Source organism: Culex pipiens, chromosome 2, assembly GCF_016801865.2.
Source record: "Culex pipiens pallens isolate TS chromosome 2, TS_CPP_V2, whole genome shotgun sequence".
NCBI classification, from domain to species: domain Eukaryota; kingdom Metazoa; phylum Arthropoda; class Insecta; order Diptera; family Culicidae; genus Culex; species Culex pipiens.
Window position 1 is genome coordinate 123,718,673 of NC_068938.1, and position 19,200 is coordinate 123,737,872.

Consider the following 19,200-nt stretch of genomic DNA (forward strand, 5'->3'; position numbering starts at 1 on the left):
CTTATATGACGCTCCAGTTATGTGCATTAAAAAGACAGAAAATTACACGAATTTTTCGAAGTGTGTTGCTTGCGATTTTTTCCTGGAATAATATTAAAAGTATAAATTTCAGTGTCTTTCAAAAGAAATCTTTAAGGTCGCATACGTATGGAAAATAAGTTCATGAATGATGCAAGTTTCTGCTTCACTGTAGTATAATTTCCATGAATGCAATTTTATCCGGAAACTAACTTTTTTTCATCACAAGAAAAAGGCAAGAAGGTCAACTATTGCAAAGGAATGATTTTCCCTTTTTCCGTCTATCTGTTATAGCTTCTGTGAATTCATTATCTTTGATCATGGTTATAATTGTTTCCCCAACAAGAATTTTCCGCTCATGCATCGATTTCAATTGAAGTGAGAATTAAATTAATTCCATAAATAATCAATTATCGTGATGTCTTCGTACAAAAGGCCCGATCCCAGCGCATCAAGAACTCATTGTGCGGTGATTCCTGCTCGAAAACATGAACCTGCTGGAAAGCTTGGCCCGACTTCGTCTCTTTCGGTTCGAGTTCTTCGACGCTGGAGCAGCATATCGAGCAGCAACGGCCCGGTTGGACCAAATCAATGCACTCGTTGGCGTTTGCATGTTCAACGCAAGAGTCAGTCGGGCGCAGCCGGCGTTCATCTGGGGAATCATTTCTCTGCTATTGTACGTTTACCTTGCCTTTGAGTCCACCATCTGGTACCGGGATAATATCGACAAACTGATGATGTGCATCACCACTCACGGGTTCTCGATTCAGGTAAGTGAAAGCTTCTTACGGCAATTGAATGCTCAAGCTTTTGAACGCTCTTCCAGATGGCATCCAAAGTGTACACATTCATCTTGAACAGAAATCGAGTGATTGAAATCAACGAAATCAACTTAAAGTATTTCGGAACGAGTGGTAGAAAAGCTGCATCCCAGCTGGAGTGTCTTAAACCTAGTGCAAAGATTGCAAACATACTGATTACAATGACAATTTTCGGTTACGTCACGCTGACAAGTTTGATCATAGTGATTCCGGTCACATACGGTTTGATTGTATCGAAAAAAGTGCTTCCGATGGGCTATGAAGTCGTTCATTCGACAGAGTGGCCAGGATACATTGTAAATTTACTGTTCCAAATCAATTGCATGATTTACGTTTCATTGACTACGATTACTTCGGATGGGACGTTTATTCTGTTTTTGATGTCAGCTATTGGACAAATTGATGCAATTCTGGGTCGTCTTAGTGAATTTAGTGAACAGTTGAAGCAAACGGACGATGACGAACAGATTACTGGCAATTTAAAGCAGATACTAAGGTTGCACCAACATCACCAGCGTTACATGAGAAAGTTGGACGATTTGTTTAGTACCTACACACTACGAAAAAAAAGTGTAATTTTCGGTTATATTAGATGCACATAACTGGAGCATCAAATCAGACCTAAATTCGCGTTGAATAAGACGTAAAATTACACGACCATCAATCGTCCAAGGTCGTGTAATATTACATTTGACCTAGCTTCGGTGGATAGTTTTTTCTAATCGGAATCTTAAAATTCTTATTGGAATAAACAAAGCCGTTTAATACTGTCCAAAACTAAACTTTTTTATTGTTACACTTCATAATTTAATGACAAAACTTAAATCACAGCTCAACGTGTTTTTTTTCTTCGATTTTCCGCCGGATTTTCGTTCTAGGGTTTTGTTCCACTTTAAATCTTCCGGCTTGCCATTTCCAATTAGTTGGCCACCTCACGGGAGAAGGTATCAAGGTGGCACAACTGGAGAGAACTCACTACTTGCGCAATACGTTTTGATCAACTCCGGGAACATCCTCTTTGGTGGAAAAAAGTGTTCAGCAAGAACATCACAAGCAGCGGCTTCCCGGAACAGTTCATCCTGGGTGATTTGCCTAAAGTTCCATGTTTCCACCCGCAACCTACCAAAAAACGGGACGACAAAAAACATCAGCGATCTATTTCGCCACTTTTGACATTCATAAACATACCTTTTACTTAAACGGTAGCAGGTTCTGGCCATTAAAGGAACAAAATTGAAAATAGTCTCAACCGAAAATGCTGCTGCAACAAAATTCATAACGACGTCGAGCATGGCGAATGTTTTGACAGTTCACCACTCGGACGAAAATGTAACGGCTAAAGCGTGTGAAATCGGGTTTCATTTGATGTAAAATTACATCTGATTTGATGCTCCAATTATGTGCATCAAATAAAGCGTAATGTTGGGTTATTTTACCTGTAATTTTAGGTTTCACGAGATGTAGAGGTGTACCAATGGGAATTTTATCAATTTACGTCAAAATATTCATAATTTTACATCGAAAATACGATTACACGATTCAATCATAGGTCAATTGAACGATTACGTCAAATGTAATAATCCAAATTTTTTAGTGTGTATTTTATGATTGCAATAATTTCGCTCTACTTTTGCATGAGTGTTTGTCTTGCTTCATTTCTTCTGGTTAGATTTTTATTTCATGATATTAGTTCTAAATTGTAATATTTTTTTATTACAGCTCAATTGGTACATGGGAATCTTGATGTTTTGTTTTTCTTCAGCTCAGATATTTTTCATGTGTTTCCTGGGCACGGCTTTACAAACTAAGGTTTGTTTGAGCTTGAAAATATGACCTCAATATTGTAAATTTCTTTCTCCAATATATAATTTCAGGCAGAGCAAATGTTACACGAGGTAGACAGTTTAAGCTGGCATCAACTTTCGGTACAAAATCAGAAAGTAGCCGTTCTATTTCTTGCAGCAGTTCAAAACCCTATTTCACTAACGGCAGCCATGGTGGAGTTGAACGTTGCGACTTATCTACAGGTAAACGATAGAATTTTGATTATTAGTCCTTAAAAATATTAATTACACGTTTTAATGCATATTTCAGATTCACAAGTCAGTGTATTCAGCTTGCATGTTTTTGCTGAGATCCAAGGAGTGAAGAATCTAAATGTTTATTAGGATGTAACAAAATGACTTAATTTAGCGGGTTCGTGTTACAAGGAACAACTTTTTTCGAAGACATCGAGTCAACTTTTTAAAACTCGTCTTTTTAGATTTTCGAAACTCTTTGGAATATTTTAGTGAATCAAAAATGACGTTTTTTGAGCGGTAGAGTAGTGTAGGAAAACAATTAGCCGCCAAATTATAATTTGTGGAAGAAACATTTGTTATCAAAAATAGAATTTGCAATTGGTATCAGAAAATTTTACGAATGATGACATGTTGTTGTTTCTTTAAAATTGTGTTGTGAAACGAAAATACTAATCTTCAATGTTTTCAACACGCAGAAAAATAAGGCATATTTGAATCAACAAAACGTTTTGTTGATTTGAAAATCATGATTTTAGTTTAATCAACACAGCAGCCTTTTCAAAACAACAAAAAACTTTTGTGGAATTGAGAAAATCAAGATTTTTTTCAACACATTTTTTGTTGATTATATTCAACAAAAATTTTGTTGATTCAAGCCTCGTACAAGATGACTCTACAAAAAAAAAACTAGCTTAATCCACCTATGTGGTTGTTGCCTTCCTAACTTTTTACCAACATTTGGTGATGTGATGGGTTTGGACACAAATTCTATCTATCTTCTATATATATTCAAAATTTCGATGGTTTTGTTCGAACGCGAATCAATTCAACACGGAACGTCCGATCGAGGTGCTGGATTTTTTTTGAAAAGGTCCAATATACCAATTTTTCAGTTTTTGCTTTTTGGATGTTTTTAATACCTCTGACTCAAGGCGGTTTCAAAAACACCCAAAAAGCAAAAAACTTGAATTTTGGTTTATTGGACATTTTCAAAAAAACTCCAGTAATCAAGTTTTGATCGCAGGAGGCTGAATAAGCAAAAAAGTCAAAAACGTCAACAAACGAAAAAAGGCAGAACGAAGTTTGTCAGGTAAGGCTTGTTTCTCAATAAAGAAATACAAAAATGTCACTTAAGTAGTCATAACTTGAGACAGGGTTGCCAGATCTTCAATGTTTTGGACTCATTGGAAAGGTCTTTCGATTACCTATCCAACGATGGGTTGAATGATGGATCCGGACACAGTTTACATACATTTAAGTGAGATCCGGCATCAAAAAATTACATAAAAATCACTTAAGTGGTCATAACATGATACAGGGTTGCCAGATCTTCAATGTACTGGACTCATTGGAAAGGTCTTTTGATAACCTATCTAACGATGGGTTGGATAATGGATCTGGACATAGTTAACATAGATTTAAGTGAGATCCGGCATCAAAAAAGTACATAAATATCACTTAAGTGGTCATAACATGAGACAGGGTTGCCAGATCTTCAATGTATTGGACTCATTGGAAAGGTCTTTCGATTACCTATCCAACGATGGGTTGAATGATGGATCCGGACACAGTTTACTTACATTTAAGTGAGATCCGGCATCAAAAAATTACATAAAAATCACTTAAGTGGTCATAACATGATACAGGGTTGCCAGATCTTCAATGTACTGGACTCATTGGAAAGGTCTTTTGATAACCTATCTAACGATGGGTTGGATAATGGATCTGGACATAGTTAACATAGATTTAAGTGAGATCCGGCATCAAAAAAGTACATAAATATCACTTAAGTGGTCATAACATGAGACAGGGTTGCCAGATCTTCAATGTATTGGACTCATTGGAAAGGTCTTTCGATAACCTATCCAACGATGGGTTGAATAATGGATCCGGACACAGTTTACATACATTTAAGTGAGATCCGGCTGCAAAAAAGTACATAAATATCACTTAAGTGGTCATAACTCGAGACAGGGTTGCCAGATCTTCAATGTTTTGGACTCATTGGAAAGGTCTTTTGATTACCTACCCAACGATGGGTTGGATAATGGATCCGGACATAGTTTACATACACTTAAGTGAGATCCGGCATCAAAAAAGTACATAAATATCACTTAAGTGGTTATAACTTGAGACAGGGTTGCCAGATCTTCAATGTTTTGGACTCATTGGAAAGGTCTTTCGATTACCTATCCAACGATGGGTTGAATGATGGATCCGGACATTGTTTACATACATTTAAGTGAGATCCGGCTGCAAAAAAGTACATAAATATCACTTAAGTGGTCATAACTCGAGACAGGGTTGCCAGATCTTCAATGTTTTGGACTCATTGGAAAGGTCTTTCGATTACCTATCCAACGATGGGTTGAATGATGGATCCGGACACAGTTTACATACATTTAAGTGAGATCCGGCTGCAAAAAAGTACATAAATATCACTTAAGTGGTCATAACTCGAGACAGGGTTGCCAGATCTTCAATGTTTTGGACTCATTGGAAAGGTCTTTCGATTACCTATCCAACGATGGGTTGAATGATGGATCCGGACACAGTTTACATACATTTAAGTGAGATCCGGCTGCAAAAAAGTACATAAATATCACTTAAGTGGTCATAACTCGAGACAGGGTTGCCAGATCTTCAATGTTTTGGACTCATTGGAAAGGTCTTTTGATTACCTACCCAACGATGGGTTGGATAATGGATCCGGACATAGTTTACATACATTTAAGTGAGATCCGGCATCAAAAAAGTACATAAATATCACTTAAGTGGTCATAACTTGAGACAGGGTTGCCAGAACTTCAATGTTTTGGACTCGTTGGAAAGGTCTTTTGATAACCTAACCAACGATGGGTCGGGTTATGGGTCTGGACATAGTTTACATGCATTTATGTGAGATCCGATTCGCAACTCTGACACTTTTTTATACTTAACTTTTGAACTACTTATCGGATCTTCAAACAATTCAATAGTGCAGTATGGGGCACCAAACCGGATCGAATGCAACTTATTTGACTCAAATCGGATCAGCCAGTGCCGAGAAAACTTGGCAAGAATTTTGAGCACCAAGGGGAATACGCACACACATACACACACACACACACACACACACACACACACACACACACACACACACACACACACACACACACACACACACACACACACACACACACACACACACACACACACACACACACACACACACACACACACACACACACACACACACACACACACACACACACACACACACACACACACACACACACACACACACACACACACACACACACACACACACACACAGACATTTGTTCAGTTTTCGATTCTGAGTCGATAGGTATACATGAATATAGGTCTACGAGCTGTTTTTCAAAAGTTCATTTTTCGAGCAGGATTATAGCCTTACCTCAGTGAGGAAGGCAAAATCTGCGTGAAGACAAACCTGCAGGATTTATGAAAAACTATCAGGATGCTGTTTTACGAAATTTATTGATTAGAGCTAAAAATACTCATTTCGTTTTAATTTTGTTATTTGTGGAAGTAGACGCATTTTACACAACGTGATTCACTTGTCATTTCAATTTTCATTTCTGGACCCTGAAATCAGGACCATCATTGATAGTCATTGCCCCATCCCCATAACTGTCAAAAGTTCCATAGCCTACTGTGATCAGCTTTTTGATGCACAAATTACACCAAAAGTAGGCCATGATCAGCACACAAATTTGAAGAAAATGTCGAAGCACGAAAATGGATATTTTTTTGCGGTCGTAAAAACTGTACAATGATTTTGAAACTTTGTTTTTTTTTTATGTAAAGAAAGAACACCGAGTCTATTTAGCTCAGATGCTTAGTTTGGCATGGAAATAAGTTGGTTCAGAACGTCATGTTTGATTTCGGTTAAAATGATACATTATTTCTGGAGCAACATTTGAAATGGGCGGTACGGCGTTGCTCTTACGGCCTTTTGTCCCATTTAAACTAGAGACCCTAAATAGGGAGACTGGTCTAAGTTTGCTAAATTGATCTGGCAACGTATGTTTTGAACTTGGCAACATTGATAAGTTTTGCTGGGCGTAAAGGCAAATGCTCGTTTGGATACGTCAAACTCGTGTCTGTTTGGGTACGTCAAATTCACGCTGACCAGTCTCCCTATTTAGGATCTCTAATTTAAACGCGTGTAATAAAAGCAATGTCGTACCGCCCCTTTCAAATGTTGCTCCAGATTTAGGAGTAAGAGTTGCAATCTTTCACTGTTTTATGGGACTTTTTGAAACCTTTATAATTCGGATACTATGTTTGTTTTTCTACAAATAAAGACTACCTTTTCACCTGAAAAAAACTCCTGTGCTGTTGAATGATGCATTTTGTGCAGATGCATGCTTTAAAATACCGAGATGACATGGAACATGACTTAATCTCTACACTGTTCCAAATCAAATCAACAGTTCCATTCTACGGTTTGCATGATTTTCAAACAGGGTTCTACTGCAGTTTATTGAGTTGCCATCTATTTAAGTTTATCGCGTCTTAGTACAGGTTGGGTCTACATTTGGTTTAATTTTCGATTTGATTTAGCTTTTGCTGGTTAAAGTCATCTACTGATACTGTGAAGTTCTACCGGAAATCGTTTAGCGTTCAAACTTCTTTCTAAAGATACTTTTTTTTATTACCAAAGAGATAGTGATGTTGCAGAGAAAGAGGGGGGCAGAAAAAGGGGGGAAGAGTAGAATTTAGCTTGATAGGACTCACCATAATACCCGTACTGACTGCAATGCCTCGGCCACAGTACGTGTTCGGCACGATATCGCCGAAGCCAACGCTCAAAAAGGTTATGGCGATTAACCACATGGCGTTCAAGAGATTGGCATGTTCTTCGTCGTGAAACCTGTAGACAAATTGGTCACAACCAAATTATGGATGGTTTTTTTTTGCTTTTGGCTAGAGAGTTGTTGTTTTTTTGTGGGAGTTGAGGATCAATCGATTTTTTTCGTACTCAGATTTGTATGGGACTAATACGAAAGTCGTTTTATGAAGGGATGTTAGCCGTTTGGCTTTTAAGGGAGATTTGAAATAGCTTGAGCGTTAATATCTGGAAAGAATATCAACTGAATAGGAGATGAAGGAAAAGTGGTGATGATTTAGAAGTTTTTAAGTTGACGATTTAGTTTAAGATTGCTCATCCCTCATAGGTTTTCGACTGGAGCCACACACTAACCTTAACCTTTACGAAATAATTTATGCTTGACTAAGTAGCGTTTAGCGTTGACATTTTATTCGGTCATCGCACTTTGAGCCTTAACTGCAAACGTCTCTAGTTTGCTTACCGGTTTACCAAGTGCTTACATAATTACCTACATATTGGAAAACTCATTCACCCGAGATTGTAGAATCAATTTACAGAACAGACCCTAGGAAGAGTTAGCGAGCACTAAACCAAAGGCAACACATAGGCTTAAACGTAGGGAAAATAATGTTCAAGGAGGAGAACATGTTCTAATAGTTTTTTTTTGTTTGCAGGGCTGTAAAAGGTACAAATAAATTTGTTGAAATTATACGAAGACAGAAGAAACGAAAAGCCACAACCAAAGTGAAAACCAAACCACGAGAGCAAAACACTAAATTGGGGTCATCCAGAAAACACCTGTTAGATTCTCTACCCAATGTTTCAAGCGTGGTTTATGGATGACCCAGTAATCGATTGTAGGTGTAATTTTGTGCACTGTGAATTTTGAGAAGATTTTTTTGATCGTGAATTGTTTGCTAAAAGTGGTCACGTTTGGTAGTAAAAACAGAAAGTTGCTGATAGAATGACAATAAAGTTAAACAATATTTCTAACAAACCAAATTCATAACGAAACTTTCCATTTCACACCATATCAAGTGGTAGTAGAACGAGTGATAGAATAGTGGTAGTAAAACTACTAAATCTTGCTTCGAATGCTGCAACGTGTTATTGTTCTCTTCGTCCAAGGTAAGAATGTAGTAGTGAGAATGCCATAAACTTGATGACACAATTCTGTTCAGTGTAAGCACGTGTAGTGTGTTGCATTTTGCCATTGTGGTAGTGAAAGTGAACATTGTTGCTGTAGCTGTTGTAGTAGTAGTTGGGTGTTGTAACACAATAGAGTAAGTAGTAGTTGGTAGTAGTAGTAGTAGTGGTGGTGGTGGCGGAGAGAATCTTTTGTACTTACCACCATTCCACAGGTTAGCGTGATCCCCCGGCCGCAGTAGGTATTCGGGACGATGTCACCGTAGCCGACGCAGAGGAACGTGATCGCGGTTAACCACATTGAGTTTAGCAAGTTTGCGTGTTCCTCGTCGTGGAATCTGCGTTTGTTTGCATGTGTGTGTTTGTGTGTGACGACATCGATGGCACACGCACACAGATATTCATATCGTTTTGAGATTTGATTCAGTTGGTGGTGGTGGTGGTGGCAGCGTCGTTCGGTTTTTGGTTTCAATTTGATTTTAGTTTTAGGTTTTGGTTTTACAACAGATTTGTTTTTAGTTTTATACATTTTTTTTTGGTTTCGGTTTTTTTTTGCCAAGAAGAGAAGGTGGTGATGGTGATGGTGTTCACGATGTAAGAAAAGAGGTGATATAAAACAACGAGCAATCACGTGTTAGAAAGGTCGTATTTTTTCTCTTAATTTATCAGTTGATTTTAATATTCGTTTTGTAGCCGTTTGATCAATTGAATAAATGAGATTCCGATCATATTGAAGGTACAATTAGTAAAACATGAAACACAATATCAAAGAAGATAAAAAATAAAGTCAGAAAAAATATAATGCACCTCGAAATCTGACCCCGATGGTTTGACATTTTTACAGTTCGTACCCTATTTGTTTGGTCAATCTTAATGTTAACCTTAATGCTCATCTCTAGAATTATAAATTAGGATAAATTCATAGAACAGAAAATTCAAAAAAAAATTGTTTACAGCTCGGGCGATGAGCCTAAATAAAAAAGTGCCTTTTTGAGTATTTTTCAGAAATGCACGTAACAACCATACTAAAGCTATTCAAATTGAAATAATGTCAAAAATCACTCTGCAAAATGAGCCAAAAAAAGAAAGAGAGAGAAGATATCATGTTTTATCACGCAATGTTATAAAAAATATTGTTGTTAAAAATATGCAACATACATGCGTTCTTGTCAATGTTTTATGAAAAAACTAACTTAATCCACCTATGTGGATGGTGCCTTCCTCACTTTTTACCAACATTTGGTGATATTATGGGTTTCGACACAAATTCTATCTATCTTCTATATGTATACAAAATTTCGACGGTTTTGTTCGAACGCGAATTAATTCAACACGGAACCTTCGATCGAGGTGCTCTTTGTTGCGTTGGGTTCGTATGGTAAGTTCATGAGTGCCAAAAGGTTACAACTTTGGCCACTCTGGAACCGATTCCGGAAAATTTGCAGATTGTATGGGAAAGGTTAAAATCAAGTTTTGATCACAGGAGGCTGAATAAGCAAAAAAGTCAAAAACGTCAACAAACGAAAAAAGGCAGAAGAGCAGTTCTCTACGGAATCGGTCTTTTTTCATTAATTTTAATTTTTGTATTTTTTAATCCGGCTGAAACTTTTTTGGTGCCTTCGGTATGCCCAAAGAAGCCATTTTGCATCATTAGTTTGTCCATATAATTTTCCATACAAATTTGGCAGCTGTCCATACAAAAATGATATGTGAAAATTCAAAAATCTGTATCTTTTGAAGGAATTTTTTGATCGATTTGGTGTCTTTGGCAAAGTTGTAGGTATGGATCTGGGTACTGAATAGTCGTCCGCAAAGCGGCCTCAATTTAGAACTGTCAAAGCGGAACCAATTTACTGTTCGCAAAAAGCTCCCAAGAAATAACAAGTATTGTAATTGATCAATAATTTATTTTGTCAGTAATAAAAAAAAGTTGATGGCGTCGAACTTTTAAAACATTTAAAAGTGCCATTTGTAGGTTCTTACGATTCACTAAATTCCACCCACTTCTGACGCAATTTTTCGTCACGTGGAAAACAAAAAAGGCCTCTTTTGACTGCCCCTCGTTTAGTCTATGAACAAAACACGCGCGAAGTACTTAATTTTGTCAGCGAAAAGTCTAACATCAACAGATCCAAAATGTTTCAAAACAAGTCACTTCAGCAGCAAAAATAAATGTCACGCTTGAGCTTGAACATAGCCTTCTACTTTGTTTATGTTTACAGCTGTAGTGCAGTTGTATTAGTGAGGAGTAGTGAGGAGCATTCGAAAATCACGTTACGCATTCTGTCTTTTCAGCACCCAGGTATGGATATGGACTACACTGAAAAAACGATGGGTTGGATGATGAATCCGGACATAGTTTACATACATTTAAGTGAGATCCGGCTTCAAAAAAGTACATAAATATTACTTAAGTGGTCATAACTTGAGGCAGGATTGCCAGATCTTCAACGTTTTGGACTCATTGGAAAGGTATTTTGATTACCTAAACAAAGATGGGTAGGATGTTGGATCCGGACATAGTTTACATACATTTAAGTGAGATCCGGCATCAAAAAGGTACATAAATATCACTTAAGTGGTCATAACTTGAGACAGGATTGCCAGAACTTCAATGTTTTGGACTCGTTGGAAAGGTCTTTTGATAACCTAACCAACGATGGGTCGGGTGATGGGTCTGGATATAGTTTACATGCATTTATGTGAGATCCGATTCGCAACTCTGACACTTTTTTATACATAACTTTTGAACTACTTATCGGATCTTCAAACAATTCAATAGTGCAGTATGGGGCACCAAACTGGATCGAATGCAACTTATTTGACTCAAATCGGATCAGCCAGTGCTGAGAAAACTTGGCAAGAATTTTGAGCACCAAGGGGAATACGCACACACATACACACACACACACAGACATTTGTTCAGTTTTCGATTCTGAGTCGATAGGTATACATGAATATAGGTCTACGAGCTGTTTTTCAAAAGTTCATTTTTCGAGCAGGATTATAGCCTTACCTCAGTGAGGAAGGCAAAACGCTAATATACTAAGAATTTTGAAAATTCGTCACTTTTCGTTCACTCAAATGCAAATATCTCGGCTTTGCGTGGACACAAATTAAATATTTAAAAAGGAAAATACTCTCCGTTAAATTTGCTTATTTTTGGTTGCAATTTTTTGCCTCATACTTCTTTAAAATATTTTTTCACTAAAAAAAATACTTCCACCCACCTATTCCCAAAAGTGAGATTCTTTTTTGAAATTTAGTTACCTACAACGTTGTCGAACATATTACTGCGGGCGTCATTAACTAGAGTTGACGCGCGGTGATACGACCGCAAGATAATGGTCGCATGACAGCCAAATGACAACCGCTGAACAATTTTTTGGCTGTTGTCAAAGGTTGCCTAGAGTTTTCAACAGACTTTTTGGAAAATATTCAAAACAAACCAAGTTGACAGCAAAATCAACGCAGAATTTCAGTTCAATTTGTGGATTTTACACTGCGGTAGTTGGGCGGCAATAATCTCCTGTCACTCAGAATGCCATTACCCACAAAAACATGTTCCATAATAGACCACTCCCCAAAAGCATTTCCCAGAATTAACCATTTTCCAGATTTTTTGTTTTTTTTTTTTACCAGAAAAAGGATAAATTTCATGAGAATATCCAAATTTTAAGAGAATTATAGAATTCAAAAAGATTCATTCAACTATTATTAGTGAGATCGAATAATTTGAAGATATCTTAAAGAACAACGATATTCACAAAGATTAATCCTTCTTGTTATAAGATTTGAAGATTTTAGATGATGATTAGTAGATTTCAGAATTGGAAAATTTGCAGCCTCAAAAATTTGAATGTTTGAATATCTTTTATCGTAAAATATAAACTCTAAACATTTCTGGGAAATGTACCATTCTAGGTTGGGAATTTGCCATTCTGGCAATTGGATTTCAGAGAAATGGTATTCTGGGGAATTGTTCTTTCAACATTGAACTAATTCTTCTTGGACAATTCATCTTGGGATGTTCACTGATTCCAACTCATAGGGGAAATATACCCACATTAAGCCTAATAAGCGGTCGTGTTTGAATGATGCTGGATGATCTGGAGTGTTCCTTAAAATTTACTAAAACCAAGTACACCAACGAGTAGAGCAACTTTTTGTGAACATTTCTGTTTATTTTCACTTTTACTAAAAGTTATTCTATTCCTTTTACAAGTATTTAAAAAAAATCCCAAATGTATTCTTATCGGACGAGAATGCATTGGGTCACGCTCATTTATCTATTTTGTGCTTAGTTCTTTTAGCGCACTTTTGGGTCTGCTTAGTGCTGCCAATTGTGATAAAATTTTAAGCAAACACTCATGAAAAGTAGCGTTTATAGACAAAATTTCCCGGCATCACTGGCTCACTCCAACAGGCGCTGCTGGTGGTGTTGGTGGCCACCCTTTGTTCTTTATTTGCCTTCGCTTCTAGCTCGGTTTTCTTGAGCCTTCGATTGGAATGGGTCGTTAAAATTCAAATGTCAAAAGACGCTTGCTAATTATTTACATGTTTCGGGAATATTTTTCAAGTGAGTAACTAACTAATGTTCAAAAGAACATATTGCCGGTAGTTGGAAACAATTTCATATCTTAGGCGCTTTGAAAACGTTAACGCAAGTGAAAAGATATTGATGGCGACTTTCGTTAAGCAGTCAACCTCTGATCTTGCGTGTGGATGAGAAATGGTCTCGCAAAATAGAAATTATGATCAAAAGTGCATTAAATTTGATCGGTTTGGCCAGTAAATGGCACAAATTTGCGTGCTTACTTGAGGCGGTGCTCCTGCTGGTGAGTTTATAGCCTAAATAATGTTTTTGGAGCTTTAATCGAGTATCAAAATCTTCATATGACGAAGATAGGTGTTTGATTAGAAAGGGTATATTTCCCCTACCTACACCCAACCGGCGGTCGCATGATTTTGATGCATGGCAGCATGAAAGTATATCAGAATCTGCATGAAAACTGTCCTCATGCATTTTTTGCGATATAGGGGTATGACATTTTTGCCCGTTACCGACAATTATCGACATTACCGACGGCAGATTGATTGTATTGCAGAAAAAAAAACCTTAACAGAACGAGGATTGAACCATCAACTTTTAGGTTGCTGATCCGACACGCTACCACCGCGCCATGGACGCTTGATGAATGGTGAGGGACAGAGCGCGAACATAATGTTCTCTCTAGATTGTTGCTCCGGGACGCGCCAGCATTCTATGTGTTGGTGAGAACTGCAGATCGCTGACGTGTTTACACGCGGGCAAAAATGATCTATGGGCTTGCTGCAAAAAATGTAATAAAATATAACATTTTCTGCAGCAAATTCACTGTTGCAGATTTTGAGATATATTTTTCGTTTGGGTGTAGTGATAAATGGCAAATATTGTATTTAAAAAGGTTTTTTGTTACTTTTTATAGCTTTAAATGCGTGTAAAAATTTGGTTAAAATGCATTTTAATTTTTTTGTTCGTTTTGCTGAAATAATCTCATTTTTAAAGTTGAAAATTTGGTAACTTTTTGCAACATTTTGAACAGCGTTACATATTTTGCGTAAGATCTACTAGGTATACTTCGTAAAAGTGTCGACCCGTAAAAATGAGTTGCATAATATTAATATAAAAGTATACAAGTCCACGATAGAAAAGACTTAATACCAGCTCGAGGGTATGTTTGCATCTCGAAATTGGTTAAAGCAGCTTAGCAAAGATTCTTTTCCTTGTGGTTACTATTGGTAAAGACAATTCTTGTTTCTCTGTCAAACTTCTACGATCAAAGTTATACGCTCTTCGACAACAAATCAAAGCTGAACATTCGACTGATTAACGATTGTGTTTTTGCTGTCTTTCAGCATAATTGTGAGACAAGTGAGACACAAAACAAAAAATCACTGTTTCACTTATCGCAAATATATGCTCTCTTCATGCGGGATCCACCACACAGCATAGAACTGAAGGAAAAAGCTCTTTAGAGAAACGGTGAGGATATGCGACAAACAAGAAGTTCTTGCTTCAGAGGTATTGAAATGCTAAGGTTCGGTGAATGTGTGTTTGTCGTATGTGCCGGGGGGATTTAGGAAGTTGGGCGAAGTTTTTCCTCTGTTTACGAAATCCATCCGAGCGGGGCGCGTTAGATTGAGGAAATCCGAAATATTGCTTCGCGGCTGTTTTTTTCACAGAGCCATTCGGGACCTTTTGTTTGTTGTTGGAGAAGCGTGGCGTTATATTGAATATTGAGACGCGAAGAGTTTCCGATTTTCACTTTGGGCAATGAAGAGACTTTTGTGTATTTATGGGATATATGAATAATAATACGATCACATTCGATAAGATTCGATTTCGAGAAGTGGGATATTGCAGTGAGTCCCGCATGAATTATATCCTGATTTTGTGAATGAATTCACTATATTGTTGACATATATTTTGTAGTTTATCATAATTGTTTTTTTTTTCATGGGAAGGGGGTCAAAGCTCGTTTTTATCTTAATGAAATTTTTAACTAAAAATATTAAATAATTATTTTTCAAACCATTTAAACATTTTTCAACACAAATGAAATCTCACATATTCAATGGGCTCAAACGAAATACAAAACTGGTTTATACTTTTATCATACTTATAATTAGAAATGGAATGGGTGATTGAGGATTGAAAAACAGATATTCAACATTCAGGTTACTGTTCTATCATAGATATGCAAATATAGAGAGATAGGAGAAGAAAATCACTTGCTAGTTTGACGTTTCTTGTGGGCGCATTTGTTAGCAAAGTGTGTCATAAATTCGAGCAAGATTTTGATGTTGTTCTGGAATTTGTTGGGGTGTTTGTGAGCAAATGATCCATCGAGACAAGTATGTGTGTGTGTGTTTGTTTATATATGTGTACGTATGATTGGTAGTGGCTGATAGAGAACGGAAAGTTGTTAACATTCAGTGAAGGTAAAACGAGTAAAAACCAACAATAAAAGCTGCTCAAAACATTGAACATATATAGAAAGAAGGAAAGTAAACAGTAAGAGAAAGTGTGATAGTAAAGTGCGGTTGCAAATATAGATGAATGTTTATTTTTGGAAACGAAAACTAAAAAAATGGCATTATGTGACAAACTTAAGATACAGATATTTGCCGAATGCTTGAAATGAACTAAACGAAATGAGGAACGATTTATTCTCTCCGAAAAAATGAACGCATCTTAAGTTTCGGTCCAATTATCACTGCTTCTGATTCTGGCTTTCGAGCATCAATGGGATTGGTTTTGTGTGAGGTTTGCTCTTCAAGTAGAGCGCATCTGATTTATCTATCTTCTTCCGGAAGGTACTGTCAGGGAAAGCCAATTGTACAGCATTTGGAAGAAATACTCTACAGAAATTTTAGAACGAATAATGTTTAATGTTGGTACTGGCCGTCTTTATTTGTCACAGTTTCTCGCTGGAATTTAAATCATTACAAAGCGAATATAGTTATGGTTTTCTTTACAAGCATTATCAAATACCAAACTGATGCATCAAGTTTAAAAGATGGTTAGTAGCATGAATTAATGTGTTATGGAAAAGCATTAGTAATTGAAAAATACACGAAGCTCTGTTATTCGAATGTAAGTTAGACTTTTGCAAGTTCAGATCAAAAAAGGCCAGTGTATTATGTATTTTCGTGTTTCAAAATTAGATAGCTGTGAGTTAATATGCGTTGACAGAAAATACAACAGTACCACAGTATGACACAAAAATATCGAAGATCTGCTTAATTGAACTCTCGTTGGGGGCTAATAATGTTTATATTCGATGGTCACTATATATTCGTGTCATGTTGATTAAGTTGTGCTTCAAGATTTACCTGAATAGTACATTGATTGAGAAAGTGCATTTAATGTACACGGAGGAAAAAAAGTTCTCAAAATTGTGAATAAGCATGATTAAATTATTAACCACTAGCAATTTGTTAAAATTTCTAAATCAAATAACAACAATTGTAGTTCCCAATTTTATGATTTTGCGTTTTTGGAAACTGATTTTTTCCGTGCAATTTTGGCTCAAGTCCCGAGTCGATTTGTCTCGAGATCGCCAAAATCGACTCGGCTCGAGCCAGAATACTCTATTGGTTCGGAGATTTAAATCTAAATGCCCCTGCTGATAATTTCGATAAAATTAATTCTGATGTGGCGATATTGGAAAAGAAAATAGACCAATTTCCTTAAGAATCGCATATATCAACTCAGACAAAACAATGTAAGTGGACCAAAGCCATTACATTAGAAAAGAGCAGGACAAACTTTTTGTTTAACCTTCGGCTTTGACCCAATTACATTGTTTTGCTTGAATAAAGTAGTTCACCGATTTCTATGGTCACGGTTCTTAATACGTCAACAGAAAAAACAGTGATCTATTCGTCGGTTTAAATTATTAAAAACTCACCACAAAATTTGAATTTCACGCATGTGACAGTTGCATGAAACTGTATAAACGCACGCATTCAATCATTTTGAACAAAGTGCACGTTCTCAAATAGATATGTAACTAACAATCCAAAAAAACAATGCTTAAAAGTTTTTATTAGCAGATCATCGGTATTATACTGTTGTGTTGTGTGATGAATGTAAGGCAAAGCATATCTTTTGATATCAAAAATTTAACTATTACTTACGCAGGACGGTTGCTTATTTATTTTTTTTTATTGTAATAAAAAAGTTTAAAAAGGAACAAATAAATAGTAATAAGTAAACATCTGCATTGTAAATTTGTTAACAGTAAACAAAATCTCAAACACAAAGGATTCCCAAAAGCTTGAGAATATGAGCGTATTGTAATAATGACCATGTGCTTAAAGAACTTGAAAGATAATCGTGAAAATTTTAAATCTGAAATCTCAATATTCAGTTTTTTAAAGGTTAGAGTGTGATGCGAGAGCAGTGTAATCAAAAGCGAAGAAAATAAGGTGTTTTTGAAAAATATTTACACAAAGATGTTTTGAAAAGTGTGATTGACAATGGTGAAAATGTAATAACTTTAATAAAATGTTTGAATGATAAATTTGAAAAAAAAAACACGTGCTATTTAACCTAAACAAAACTTAATGCACAGACCAACAGAGGTAACTCATTGAATAATGTACCCAAAAAAAATATTCATTGTTTTTTTGAAACAAAACATGTTTATTTCAAATCAACAAAGTTGAATCCTAGAATACTTTTGCAAAACAACCAATGCGCCATGGGTTTCATATGTACATAGGACTTTCGAAAAAGTATGCGAGAATTTACTGATTCGCTCATAATATTTCAAGGGAGGGAGTGTCTGGAATTATGTGGTTTATGGATGGCCCCTACATGAGTTGTGGTGATTTTTAAACTGTCATGATGTGTTTCCGAACATTTAAATCGACCGATAAATTTTTAATTGATGGATTTGAAAAGAAATTAGCTTAGTGCTTAAACATTTGCCGGCCTGATTTGTTTTGTTAAAACTGTATTTTTAGGATTAGAAAGGGAAAATAATTATGAAAACTGTATGGGAATTGAAACCTAGCTTTGCAAATTTTGGTTTTTGGGTCTTATGTGAACAATCAGGCCTGAATGGTTCAAGTGATTCATTTGAGATTGGATTTTTGGTATGATTTACTCGTTAAATGATTCTCGGAGGACTCTCTGAAACTCGAAACGTGAAGCAGTTTGCAAAATTCAAAAGCATTTAATAAGCTATACAAAAATAAATGTGATCAAAAATTGATGTCTAATTTAAAGGGGGTTTCTGTACAGTTTTTGTTTTTGTTGTAAAATAAACGATTTTGTTTGAATTACTTGTATAAGGAAACAAGCGAATGATCTGTCGAAAAATCCACCGGTTGAGGCGATTCTAGAATGCGAGTACAGTTTAAAAGTACTTGGAAATTTGAAAATTTTAAATTTATGTTGTTCTAACTGAAACCAATTGAAAATATCAAAATATTGTACCACAACATGTCAGCTGTCTCGATTCACCCAAGATGGGTTTCAAATTTTCACATCGGAGATTGTTTAATATCAGACAATTTTCTGTTCTTTCTATTACGACAAATAGCAATGTTAGTTAGTGAATAAAGCAGAACTGATTTTAAAGAAAAAAAGTGCTTTTATAAAGTGTGAGGAGTTGATACTAAAAATTATGTCTGATGATATTTGTGGTTTGATTGATGTAAATCATTTGTTTATCAAATACTCTCTATAGATAATTTTATATGAAACTTGCATAACTCAAGAAATAGCCATTCACAAGGTAAAGTTAAAAGTTTTCCAAAACTACCCATTTCAAGGCAGCGG

General features: G+C 36.2%; 1 protein-coding gene across 10 annotated transcripts in view; it reads right to left on the reverse strand.

Moving 5' to 3' along the window:
- Positions 1-19,200, reverse strand: part of LOC120416662 (small conductance calcium-activated potassium channel protein) — a 441,654-nt gene that overhangs the window by 33,999 nt on the left and 388,455 nt on the right. For 7 of the 10 annotated variants that reach the window (XR_008212046.1, XM_052707820.1, XM_052707818.1 and 4 more), the window contains one exon: positions 7,625-7,760. Coding sequence is in view for 8 of the 10 variants with exons in the window: in XM_052707820.1 (XP_052563780.1) it covers positions 7,625-7,760 (136 nt within the window). In the remaining 2 variants the exon portion in view is untranslated. Of the gene's footprint in view, positions 1-7,624; positions 7,761-9,066; positions 9,203-19,200 lie in introns of all 10 variants that reach the window. The other 3 variants (XM_052707816.1, XM_052707814.1, XR_008212047.1) reach the window with 2 other exon arrangements.